This window comes from Spermophilus citellus (assembly GCF_964194105.1).
Source record: "Spermophilus citellus genome assembly, chromosome: 9".
Lineage (NCBI taxonomy): Eukaryota > Metazoa > Chordata > Mammalia > Rodentia > Sciuridae > Spermophilus > Spermophilus citellus.
The window spans coordinates 103,862,785-103,875,544 of record NC_138191.1 but is presented as its reverse complement, the minus strand read 5'-3'; the positions used below and the strand labels follow the sequence as shown (position 1 = coordinate 103,875,544).

Here is a 12,760-nt window from a genome sequence, read left to right as displayed (position 1 = left end):
TTTTATGTGGTGCTAAGGATTGAACCCAGTGCCTCAGACATGCTGTGTAAGCACTTTGCCACTGAGTTAAAGCCCCAGCTCCCATTTTGATATAATTATGAAAGCATGAAATATATCTTGTTCTAATTCAGACAAATGCCAATTCCTCTCCTTCTCCTTCCCTCTCTCCACCCCCTGCTCCATTCCTTTTATTGATCTTTCTCCTATTTACGTATAGTTATTTTTTTAAATTAATTTCTTGTGGATGTACCTGATGTGAGATTCACTGTGGTGTATTCATATGTACGTAGGAAAGTTATGTTAGATTCATTCCACTGAATTTCCTTTTCTCATCCCCTCTTCCTTCATTCTGTCTTATCTACTCTATTGAACATCTTTCTCTCCCCACCTCTTATTGTTGGTTAGCTTCCACATATGAAAGAAAATATTGAACCTTTGGTTTTTTGGAATTGGCTTATTTCACTTAGCAATGATAGTCTCCAGATCCATCTATTTACTGGCAAATGTCATAAAGTCATTCTTCTTTACGACAATGGAGTAATACTCCATTGTATATATGTACCACATTTTCTTTATCCATTCATCTGTTGAAAGGCACCTAGGTTGGCTCTGTAGCTTAACTATTGTGAATTGAGCAAGTATAAACATTGATGTGGCTACATCACTGTAGTATGCTGATTTTAAATCGTTTGAATAAAGGATTTATACATGACCAGTATAACTCCACATCATGTACAACCACAGGAATGGGAAGTTATACTCCATTCATGTATTTGGTTATTCTGGGCCTCTTATTTTTCCTTATTTTCATGAGGAGTGGGATAACTGGGTCAAATAGTGGTTTCATTCCTAGTTTTTTGAGGAATCTCCATATTGCTTTCCGTAGTGGTTGCATCAATTTTCAATTGTACTAACAATGTATGAGTGTACCCTTTTCCCCACATCTTTGCCAACATTTACTGTTATTTGTGTTCTTGATAATTGTCATTCTGACTGGAGTGAAATGAAATTTCAGTGTAATCTTAATTTGCATTTCTCTAATTGCTAGAGATGTTTTTTCATGTATTTGCTGACCATTTGTATTTCTTCTTTTGTGAAGTGTCTATTTAAGTTCCTGTTTAGTAACCCATTTATTGAGTGGGTTTTTTGGTTTTTTGATGTTAAGTTTTTTTTAAGTTCTTTGTATATCTTGGATATTAACATTCTGTCTGAGGTCCAGGTAGCAAAGATTTACTCCCATTCTGTATGCTGTCTCTTCATGCTCTTGATTGTTTTCTTTGCTGTGAAGAAGCTTTTTAATTTGATGCCATCTCATTTATTGATTTTTAAATTTTATATCTTGCACTTTAGGATTCTTGTTAAGGAAGTCTTCCTTAACAGATATGTTGAAGTGTTGGTCCTATATTTTCTTCAAGGAGGTTCAGGGATTCTGGTCTAATTCCTAGATCTTTTATTTATTTATTTATTTATTTATTTTTATTTTATTGTTGGTTGTTCAAAACATTACATAGTTCTTAATATACCATATTTCACAGATTGATTCACGTGGGTTATGAACTCCCATTTTTACCCCGTATACAGATTGCTGTGTCACATCAGTTACATTACCATTGATTTACAAATTGCCTTTCTAGTGACTGATGTATTCTGCTGTCTATCCCATTCTCCACTATCCCCCCTCCCCTCCCAAATTCCTAGATCTTTGATCCACTTTGTGTTGAGTTTTGTGCAGGGTGAGAGATAGGGATTAGGTTTCATTCTACTATGTATGGTTTTCCAGTGTCCCCAACATCATTTGTTAAAGAGGCTATCTTTTCTCCAATGTATGTTTTTAATACCCTTGTCAAGTAAGAGATAATTGTATGTATGTGGGTTTGTCTCTGTGTCTTCTATTCTGTTTAATGGAGATAATGATCTCCATTATCTGTTTTGGTGACAATACCATGCCATTTTTGTTACTATAGCTCTGTAATATAATATAAAGTCTAGTATTGTGATGCCTCCTGCTTTGCTTTTCTTGCTTGCTAAGGTTTCCTTTGGTTATTCTGGGCCTCTTATTTTTCCAAATGAATTTCATACCTGCTTTTTCTACTTCTTTTTTTTAAATTCTTTTTAGATATACATGACAGTAGAGTATATTTTGACATATTATACATACATATTATATATTCCCATTCTTGCGGTTGTACATGATGTGGAGTTATATTGGTCATGTATTTATATGAACATAGGAAAGTCATGTCCTATTTATTCTACTGTCTTTCCTATTCCCATACCCTCTCCCTTCCCTTTATTCCTCTTTGTCTAATCCAATGAACTTCTGTTCTTTCCCCTCCCTGGCTTCTTGTGAGTTAAAATCTGTGTATCAGAGAGAACATTCAGCCTTTGGTTTTGTGATTCTTTTTCTATTTCTATGAAGAATATGATTGGAATCTGATGGGAATTGCATTGACTCTTTGTAGGCTTTTGGTAGTATGGCAAATTTGACAATATTAATTCTGCCTATCCAAGAATATAGGAGGTCTTTCTATCAGCTAAGGTCCTCTTCAATTTCTTTCTTTAATGTTCTGTAGTTTTCATTATAGAGGTTCTTTAATCTCTTTTGTTAAGACTGATTCCCAAGTTTTTTTTTTTTAAGGCTATTGTGAATGAGATGGTTTTCCTAATTTCTTTTTCAGCAGATTGAACATTGGAATATAGGAATAGGATTTATGGGTGTTGATTTTGTAGCTTGCTACTTTGCTGAATTCATTTATGAGTTCTAGAAGTTCTCTGGTGGAGGTTTTTTTTTTTTTTTTTTTTGAGAGGGTCTTCTAAATATAGGATCATGTTGTCAGCCTGAAAGATAGTTTGAACTCTCTTTTCCTATTCATATTCCTTTAATTTCCTTCCCTTGTCTAATTGCTGTGGCTAGAGTTTTGAGGACTATATTAAATAGAAGTAGTAAAAGTGGGCATCCTGTCTTGTTCCTGTTTGAAGAGGGAATGCTTTCAGTTTTTCTCCATTAAGAATGATATTGGCCTTGTGTTTATCATATACAGCCTTTACAATGTTGAGTTATGTTTCTTCTATCCCTAGTTTTTCTACTGTTTTGAACATGATGCTATATTTTGTCAAATGCTTTTTCTGTATCTATTGAGATAATCACGTGATTCTTGTCTTTTAAGTCTGTTTATGTGGCAAATTACCTCTACTGATTTCCATCTGGTGAGCCAACCTTGTGTCCCTGGGATGAAACCTACTTGATCATGGTGCATTCTTTTAAATGTGTTTTTGTATGCGATTTGCCAGTATTTTATTAAGAATATTCACATCTATGTTCATCAAGGATATTGGTCTGAAGTTTTCTTTCCTTAATGTGTCTTTGTCTGGTAATGGTATCAGGGTGATAATGGCTTCATAGAATGAGTTTGGAAGAGTTCCTTCATTTTCTATTTCATGGAATAATTTGAAGAAGATTGGTATTAGTTCTTTAAAAGTCTGGCAGAACTGGACTGAGAATCCATCTCAGGGCTTTTCTTTGTTGGTAGTTTTTTTATTTTAATATTATTTTAGTTGTAGGTGGACACAATATCTTTAGTTATTTATTTTTATGTGGTGCTGAGAATCAAACCCAGTGCCTCACACATGTGAAGCAAGTGCTCTAACACTGAGCTACAACCCCAGCCCCTTTAGTAGGTTTTTGATGTCTTCTTTTTTTAAAAAATTTTAATATTTATTTTTTAGTTTTCGGTGGACATAATATCTTTGTTTGTATATGATTCTGAGGATCGAGAACCCGGGCCGCACGCATGCCAGGCGAGTGCGCTACCACTTGAGCCACATCCCCAGCCCCTGATGTCTTCTTTAATTGCATTACTTGAAGTTGATCTTTTTAATTTTTCTATATCCTCCTGGTTCAATTTGGGTAGGTCATATGTCTCTAGGAATTTGTCAGTATCTTCAAGATTTTTTAGCTTATTGTATAAATTTTCAAAATAGTTTCTGATAATCCTCTGAATTTCATTAGTGTCTGTGATAATATTTCCTTTTTCATCACAGATTTTTATAACTTTGAGTTTTTTCCTTCTTTTTGTAGTTAGCTTGGCTAAAGTTTATCAATTTCATTTACTCTTTTAAAAACTCAATTTTTGGTTTTATTGATCTTTTGAATTGTTTCCCTTTTAAAAAAAAATATTTTTTAGTTGTCAATGTATCGTTTGTTTGTTTGTTTATTTATTTATATGTGGTGCTGAGGATTGAACCCAGGGCCTCACACGTGCCAGGCAAATGCTCTACCACTGAGCCATAACTCCAACCCTTGAATTGTTTCTTTAATCTCAATTTCATTGATTTCATTTCTGATTTTTAATTATTTCCTGTCTTCTACTGATTTTGGTGTTGGTTTGATCTTTTTTCTAGGGCCTCAAGATGTAATGTTAGATTATTTGTCAGCTTGATATGTTGTAGTACTATTCTCATCTACCTCTAAGTATTTTTCTGTTTCTTTCCAGATTTCTTCTGTTATCCATTCATCATTCAAAAGTGTTTTGTTTAGTCTGTAGGTGTTAGAGTGGTTCTATTTTATTTTTATTTTTATTTTTTTAGTTGTTGACAGACCTTTATTTTATTCATTTATTTATATGCAGTGCTGAGAATCGAACCCAGTGCCTCACATATGCAAGGCAAGTGCTCTACCACTGAGCTACAACCTCAGCCCCATAGAGTGGTTCTATTCTTTATCTTCAATTTCTAATTTTATTCTATTATGATATAGAATGCAGGGTATTTTCTCTATTTTTTTTTTGTATTTGTTAAGATTTTGTTTGTGGCCTAAAATATGATCTGTTTTAGAAAATGTTCCATGTGCTGCTAAGAAGCAGTGTATTCAGTCATTGATAGATGAAATATTCTATATATGTCTGTTAAGTCTAAATGATATTTTTTAGTTCTGTAGCATCTTTACTTAATTTTTGTTTGGTATCATCACAATCTTTTTTGTGTATGTGTGTGTGTGTGTACCAGGGATTGAACTCAAGGACACTCAACCACTGAGCCACATCCCCAGCCCTATTTTGTATTTTATTTAGAGACAGGGTCTCACTGAGTTGCTTAGCACCTCAACATTGCTGAGGCTGGCTTTAAACTCGTGATTCTCCTGTTTCAGCCTCCCAAGCCATTGGGATTACAGGCATGTACCACCATACCCAGCCTATCACAATCTTTATCATTATTTTATTGCCATTTATTGATTCTAGCTATGCCTTTTGAAACAATATAGAATGAACGTCCTCCCATTTCACTTAATAGTGCTTTTAGACATTTGAAAACTCTTCATTGATTTATTTGTTGAAGAAATAGTTGTGTGCAATCTACTATTTGGTAGGGATGTGTTAAGCACTTTAGATGCAAAGAGAGCTCAGGGTTCCACACATTCTGGTATCTCCATCTTTTCCCCACCTGCACTTGTCCATCAACTAGAGAGAGGACAGGACCTCAGAACTTTCAGTGTTCATGACAAGACACCCACCCTTACCCTCCCCTCAGAACTTGCCTACATCTCTCCCTCCTTCTACCTCCCGCTTCTTTCCTGTGTTAAATTTCAAATAAAATGTTTAGCTGGGCACAGTGTTGCACACTTGGGGTCTCAGTGACTTGGGAGGCTGAGTCAGGAGGATCTTAAGCTCTAAGCCAACCTTAACTATTAACTACTTAGTGAGTCCCTATCAGAATTTTTTTTTTTTTTTTTTTTTTTTTTAGGAAAGGGGGACTGGAGATGTATTTCAGTGGTAAAGTGCCCCAGTACAAGGAAAAAAAAAAATTTTAAATAGACTTCTATCTCCCCATAAAAGAAATTATGTATGTGCAAGACACATATTTGGGGCTTAGATTCAACTGGAGCATCATCCTGACATTTGGCTGATAATGATGTACATTGGGCAGGACCAACAGAGATGCCTTAGCCATATTACTAAGTTTCTTAAGGCCTCGCTATTGCTAAAAAGGCTGGCCTTTAACTTGAGATCCTTCTGCCTTAGTCCCCCTAGATGTTTGCCCTTTCTAAATATTTCCTCAGTGCAAGTTACAACTTGCTTTTCTTTCTCCTTTTGACTAGATGAGGTCAACATTTTTCACAGTTGACACTACTAAAGCAATTTCAGTAATATATTAGAACCAAAATATTCAGATATGTTATCACTGATTTATAGTCCTTTTGAAATCACACAACTCAGCTGTTTCTGTGCACCAGGGCTTGGGAATCCAACATCCTTAGGTGTATACTGCTGCCATTTTCACTCCAGAGTACGGCTACCTCCTCAGGACACTGAGAAGAAGTAGGGAAAGAATCTGTAGACCTTATTCCTTTTATGGGTTATGGAAATTCCCACAGCTTTCTTTTTATATGCATTTCAGTTGCCCCTTTGCTCATCTCTTTATATTTACTACTGTTGAATCAATTCCTTTTATTTGTATATCTTCTATACTGCATAGACTTAGGTTTCATATTGGGACACAATCTATAAACTTCATTCTTTTAATTGCTGACTTAATCAATTAATGTCACTGATAATATTTGGTCTCAGCTCTCTTTATTTTGTACTAGGGACTGAACCCAGGTGCACTTAACCACAGAGCCACATCTCCACCCCTTTTTTTTTTTAAATATAATTTTTAAAATTTGTTTTAATTAGTTATATATGACAGTAGAATGCACTTTGATACAGCATATAAAATGGAGTATAATTTCTCATTCTTCTGATTTTACATGATGTAGAATTCCACTGATCGTATAGTTATATATGTACATGGAATAATAATGTCTGATTCATTCTACTATCCTTTCTACCCCCATATCCCCTCCCCTCTACCTAAAGTAACTCTGTTCTTTCCTAACCCCGCCCCCTCCATTTTAATTAGCATTTGCACATCATAGAAAACATTCGGCTTTTGTTTTTTTGGGATTGGCTTATTTTCTGTAGCATGATATTCTCCAGCTCTATCCATTTACCTGCAAATGCCATAATTTCATTCTTTTTTTTTAAGGCTGAGTCATATTTCATTATACACACACACACACACACACACACACACAGGCACCCCACATATATATGGAACCAACAATACCTAGGTTGATTCCATAGTTTAGCTATTGTGAATTGAGCGCTATAAACATTCATGTGGCTGCATCACTATAATATGCTTCCCAGACCTTTTTTATTTTTTGAGACAGGGTCTCGCTAAGTTGCTTAGGTCCTTATAGGTTGCTGAGGCTGGCTTTGAACTCACAACCCTCCTGCCTTAGCCTCTAGAGCTGCTGTGATTACAGGTATGCACGACCACACCCTGCTACTCTTTATTTTATTTACTGTGTTTCTTTCACTATGTTGTCTCTGTTCTTTGCTCTTTGTTTTTTCTTTTAATTTCTTTTTTTATTTAGAAAGGTTTATTTTTGTCTATTTAGCAGTGCTGGGGATTGAGTCCTGGTGCCTTGTGTATGCTACTACTGAGATACATTCCCAGCCCAGATTTATATTTTAATTTTACATTGGATAATTCTAATATTAAAAGCATTTGAGGGCTGGGGATGTGGCTCAAGGGGTAGCGAGCTCACCTGGTATGCATGCGGCCCGGGTTCGATCCTCAGCACCACATACAAATAAAGATGTTGTGTCTGCCGAAAAATAAATAAATAAATTCATTCTCTCTCTCTCTCTCTCTCTCTCTCTCTCTCTTTAAAAAAAAAAAAAAAAGCATTTGAGATTTGATCCTTAGCACCACATAGAAATAAATAAAATAAAGGTACTCTGTCCATCTACAACCAAAAAAGTGTTTAAAAATAGCATTTGGGGTTTAATTCTATTGTTTTTTTGTTTCTGCCGACTTACTCTAAGAGGCTTATTTCCTTTTGTTTTTGTGGTTATTTTTGTTACATGTCATCCATTTTCTTTTCTTTTTCTTATTTTGGCACCAGGGATTGAACCCAGGGGTTCTTAACCAAGGAGTCACATCTCCAGCCCTTTTTATTTTTCAAAAATTTTTTTAAAGAGAGAGTGAGAGAGGAGAGAGAAAGAGAGAGAATTTTTAATATTTATTTATTTTTTTTTTTTAGTTCTCGGCGGACACAACATCTTTGTTGGTATGTGGTGCTGAGGATTGAACCCGGGCCGCACGCATGCCAGACGAGCGTGCTACCGCCTGAGCCACATTCCCAGCCCCTCAAAAAATTTTAAAAAATATTTTTTAGTTGTAGGCAGACATAATACCTTTATTTATTTATTTTTATATGGTGTGAGGATCAAACTCAGTGCCTCACACATGCCAGGCAAGTGCTCTACCACTGAGCCACAATCCCAGCTCTATTTTTTAAGATTTTGAGACAAGGTCTTGCTAAGTTGCTCAGGGCCTTGCTAAGTTTTTGAGACTGAATTTGAACTTTTGATCCTCCTGCCTCCTGAGCTGCTGGGATTACAGGATGCCTGGCTGGCTATAGGGTTTTGAAAAGATTTTATTGATTTTTTTAAGATTTTACTAATATATTAGTTGCACAGATTAATGGAATTTAGTGTGCTATTTCAGTATGCATACAGTATGCATTGATCAAATCTAACCTCTCTTTATCCATCATTCTTTGCCAACACTATGCCCTTCTTTCCAATCTCTAGTTATCACTATACTACATTTAGCTCAACTTTTTTGTGGTACTGGGGATTGAACCTAGGGCCTTTGGTATGCTAGGCAAGCACTATATCCCTAAACTACATCCCCAACCCCTTTATTTTTTTTTTATGTGCTGGAAATTGAACCCAGGGCCTTATGCATGCAAGGCAAACACTGTACCAACTGAGTTATGTCCCCAGCCCCGCAACCTTTTTTAGTTTTTATTTTGAGGCATGGTCTGCCTCACTAAGTTGCTGAAGCTGGCCTTGAACTCAAGATACTCCTGTCTCAGCCTCTTTGCTATTGTTGTTTTGGTTACGAAGGATTGACCCCAGGGACATTTTACCACTGAGCCACATCCCCAGCCCCTTTTTATTTTTTATTTTGAGGTATGTTCTTTTTTTTTTTTTTTTTTTTGAGAGAGAGAGAATTTTTTAATATTTATTTTTTAGTTTTTGGGGAACACAGCATCTTTGTTTGTATGTGGTGCTGAGGATCGAACCCGGGCCACACGCATGCCAGGCGAGCATGCTACCGCTTGAGCCACATCCCCCAGCCCTTGAGGCAGGTTCTTGATAAATTGCTTAGGGCCTTGCTATGTTGCTGAAGCTGGCCTTGAACTTGTTGATCCTCCTGCCTCAGCCTCCTTAGTCACTGGGATTACAAATGTGCATTACATATTTGGCATCCCAATTATTATTTCACAAATGTCTACCAGGTTAAAATGAGAAGTATTGGTTAGGTACTTGGATGGATGGATGAGCAGAGGGAACATTCCATGAAACCTTTTAGGCCAGGAGCCTAAAACAACTCCGGTCCCAAGTAGGAACAAACACCCTGTAAGTAGATTCTATACTTCACCTTTAACATGTTTGGCAGGTGCTGGTGGATGTACCCTGTACCACAGACCGCCACTCCCTTCATGAAGAAGAGAACAACATTTTTCAACGGTCAAGGAAGAAGGAGCGACAGATGTTGCCTATGCTGCAGGTGCAGCTTCTTGCGTGAGTGATAAATTTATAAAAACTCAGAGGAGGGCTGGGTTGTGGCTCAGAGGTAGAGTGCTCACCTACCATGCTTGAGGAACTGGGTTCGATCTTCAGCACCACATAAAAATAAAATAAAGATATTGTTTCCACCTATAACTAAAAAATAAATTAAAAAAAAAAAACTCAGAGGAGTCTGCTCACTTGGGAGATTGGGGTTCTGGAAGCTGTTTCCAAGATTATCACCCATAGAAAGGTCTTATGTCTGGAGATCTGCTGGGAGGAGTCAGACATCATGCGATGGTCCTTTTCTGGAACATTAAAACCCTCTCTATCTGGTAAGGACATACATGCCAGGGTGGGTTGCAGATTTATTCATGTTGTTTTACCCTCAGTATCAGTGACTTGCATATGTTTGAAAAATAGTTACTGCAGGGCATGATGGATCACTTCTGTAGACCTATCTACTTGGGAATAAAGTAGAGTGATACAGAAGAATCATTAGGAATTTGAGGCCAGCCTGGCCTCTAGCCTGGGCAGCACTGTGAGACTCCATCTCTTTATTTTTATTTGTTTCTTTATTTAGTGGCACTGAAGATTGAAACTGGTGGTGATCTACCACTGAGATAAATCACCAGCCCTTTAAAAAGATAAATCTTTTTTTTAAATTTTGAGACAGGGTCTCACTGAGTTGCTGAGACTGGGCTCAGACTTGTGATCCTCCTGCCTCAGCCTCTGAGTAGCTGGAACTATAGGCATGTGCCACTACTCCCAGCTGAGCCCATGTCTTTAAGATAAAGAAAAATAGCTATTAAGGTCAGTACTCTATAGGGTTGACTCAATCTATAGCCAATATCAGGATTTAGTCCACAACCAGAGTCAGGATTCAAGGGATCATTTAAAGAGCCTTCTTAGAAGAGATCCTATGGAGTAAGGCTGTATTACTCTATGCCTTAAGAATGACTTTTCAGCTGGGGTCATAGCTCAGTGGTAGAGCATTTGCCTCAGACATGTGAGGCCCTGGGTTCAATCCTCAGCACCACATATAAAAAAAAAAAAGAAATATATTGTGTTCATCTATAACTAAAAAAATATTTTTTAAAAAATGAGTTTTCAGGCCAGGTGTGGTGGTGCACATCTATAATCCCAGCAACTCCAGAGGCTGAAGCAGGAGGATTGCAAGTTTGAGGCCAACCTCAAGAACTAAGCAGGGCCATAGCAATTTAGTAAGACCCTGTCTCAAAATAAAAAGGGCTGAGGATGTGACTCAATACCCCTGGGTTAAATCCCTGGTACCAAAAAAAAAAAAAAAAAAAAAAAAAAAGACTTTGCTGGCAAACACTTTCTAGTCCCTTTTTACCCTGTGGAAGCTTGGTTTCTTTTCTTCTCATTTGAATAAATCCTACTCCTTAACCTCCCCCCACCAAAATAAATAAATAAATAAAAGGATGATTTTTCAGAAAGAGTCATCATGAAAGGGACTTCAGAGTCTCTCCAATCCAGCTATCTGTCACTTATTAGAACTCCCCTACATGTGTTTGCAGCTGTTTATGTTGCTATTCCATTGCTGGGAAGCTCAATAGAAATTGCTTCTTTCTCTTTCTGGTTTCAGGGCTGGACTCCTTGCCACCAAACCGGGAGGCCATGTTGTCTATTCTACCTGCTCCCTCTCACACTTACAGAATGAGTATGTGGTGCAAGGTACCATCGAACTTCTGGCCAATCAATATAGCATCAAAGTTCAGGTGGAAGACCTGTCTCACTTCCGAAAACTTTTCATGGACACATTCTGTTTCTTCCCATCCTGCCAGGTTGGGGAGCTGGTAATACCAAACCTCATGGCCAATTTTGGGCCTATGTACTTCTGCAAAATGCGTAGGCTAACCTAGCATCACTTGTCCCTGCAGTAGGAAGACAAAGGATGTACTCTATTGGAGGCACTGGAAACTGAGACCAGTGACAGAGATGCACTCTAGATCCCGTCTCCATCCTGAGTTTTTTCTGCAGTTTTAAGCAGTAGGAAGTAGGAGTTTGTCCTACCGCTCAATTGTGAAGTATCAACAGGTTTCTAACTCACTTATTACTCTTCCCCTATTGCCAAGCTTATGCTAATGGTGCCTGTCCCATTTGGAGGTTAGAAGGAAAAAAACCAATGAGAAACCTACACTGTAAGCTGTATACTTGTGAAGAAGCATTTAGCAAATAAAATTGTTGAAGTTCCATAGAGCTGGGGATATGTCAGGGGCTTTATGTCAGTGCAAGTACTGTTATAGTTGCATTTGTACCAACTGTAGCTGCTGAACACTAACTCCTTGGTGGCCAAGCTCAGGATCTCAGACTGGTGTTTGAGACTGGCCTCTGATTATAGTTCCTCTCACACTTGAGGTGAGTTCTGCTTAATTAGTTGATAGTTCAGCAAGCCCCCCTAGTTTCTCCATATGGTCTATTATCTAATTTAAGGAATAAGTAACTAAAAACGTTAAGCCAGTGTACAATAATCTGCTTACTTACTCATTGAGAAAGCTCTCCTTAGCTGATTAATTCTGACCATTCCTTCTGCTGTCAAATGTAGATAGAGAAGCTGCTTCTGCCATAGGGATATCATACTTTTGTGTGTTTCTTAATAGTAAGTATTCTGTGGACTTCTGTATGTCAGGAAGCTAGGGAGCTCTGAGAACTATAAAACGGAGATATGTAGAACTGGGGGATAATCAGACCTCTACAGCCTTCAGAATGACAACTCACCTCCTTTTGCTTTCTCAGTGCCTAGGAATATCCTAATGTTTTGTTTTCTTTTGTACCAGATTTTTTTTGTTCTTGTTTCTCATCTGTAACCAAATTCTAGTACCTGCTCTTTGGCCTATTTCAAAATCCCTCTGAACTCTTTCCCCAGCATCATAGGTTTTCACCTCATATAATGTGTATTTGGGGGCAACACTATATAATTTACTGACTGCATGCTATTTACATCTTTGTAATATTAGCCAAAAAATGGTAACCTTTAGTGGCAGGGAGATTAAAAATTGCTTGTGGTTACCTGAAAATTTTTTTCATTAAATTTTGTTGTCATTGTTTTTCTGAAAAACTGACCCTTGTGCAAGAAAGGGTGCATGACTTTAGAATACCTGAAGGTTTCT

The 12,760-nt window shown here is 37.3% G+C and overlaps 1 protein-coding gene across 1 annotated transcript in view; it reads left to right on the top strand.

Moving 5' to 3' along the window:
* The window catches only part of NSUN4 (NOP2/Sun RNA methyltransferase 4), a 29,165-nt gene extending 17,322 nt beyond the window's left edge, over positions 1 to 11,843 (top strand). Inside the window, exons 5-6 of the mRNA XM_081306184.1 lie at positions 9,517 to 9,641; positions 11,236 to 11,843. Of these exons, the coding sequence (XP_081162310.1) occupies positions 9,517 to 9,641; positions 11,236 to 11,512 (402 nt within the window). The 3' untranslated portion in view covers positions 11,513 to 11,843. The remainder of the gene's footprint in view (positions 1 to 9,516; positions 9,642 to 11,235) is intronic.
* The last annotated feature ends 917 nt before the right edge of the window (positions 11,844 to 12,760 follow it).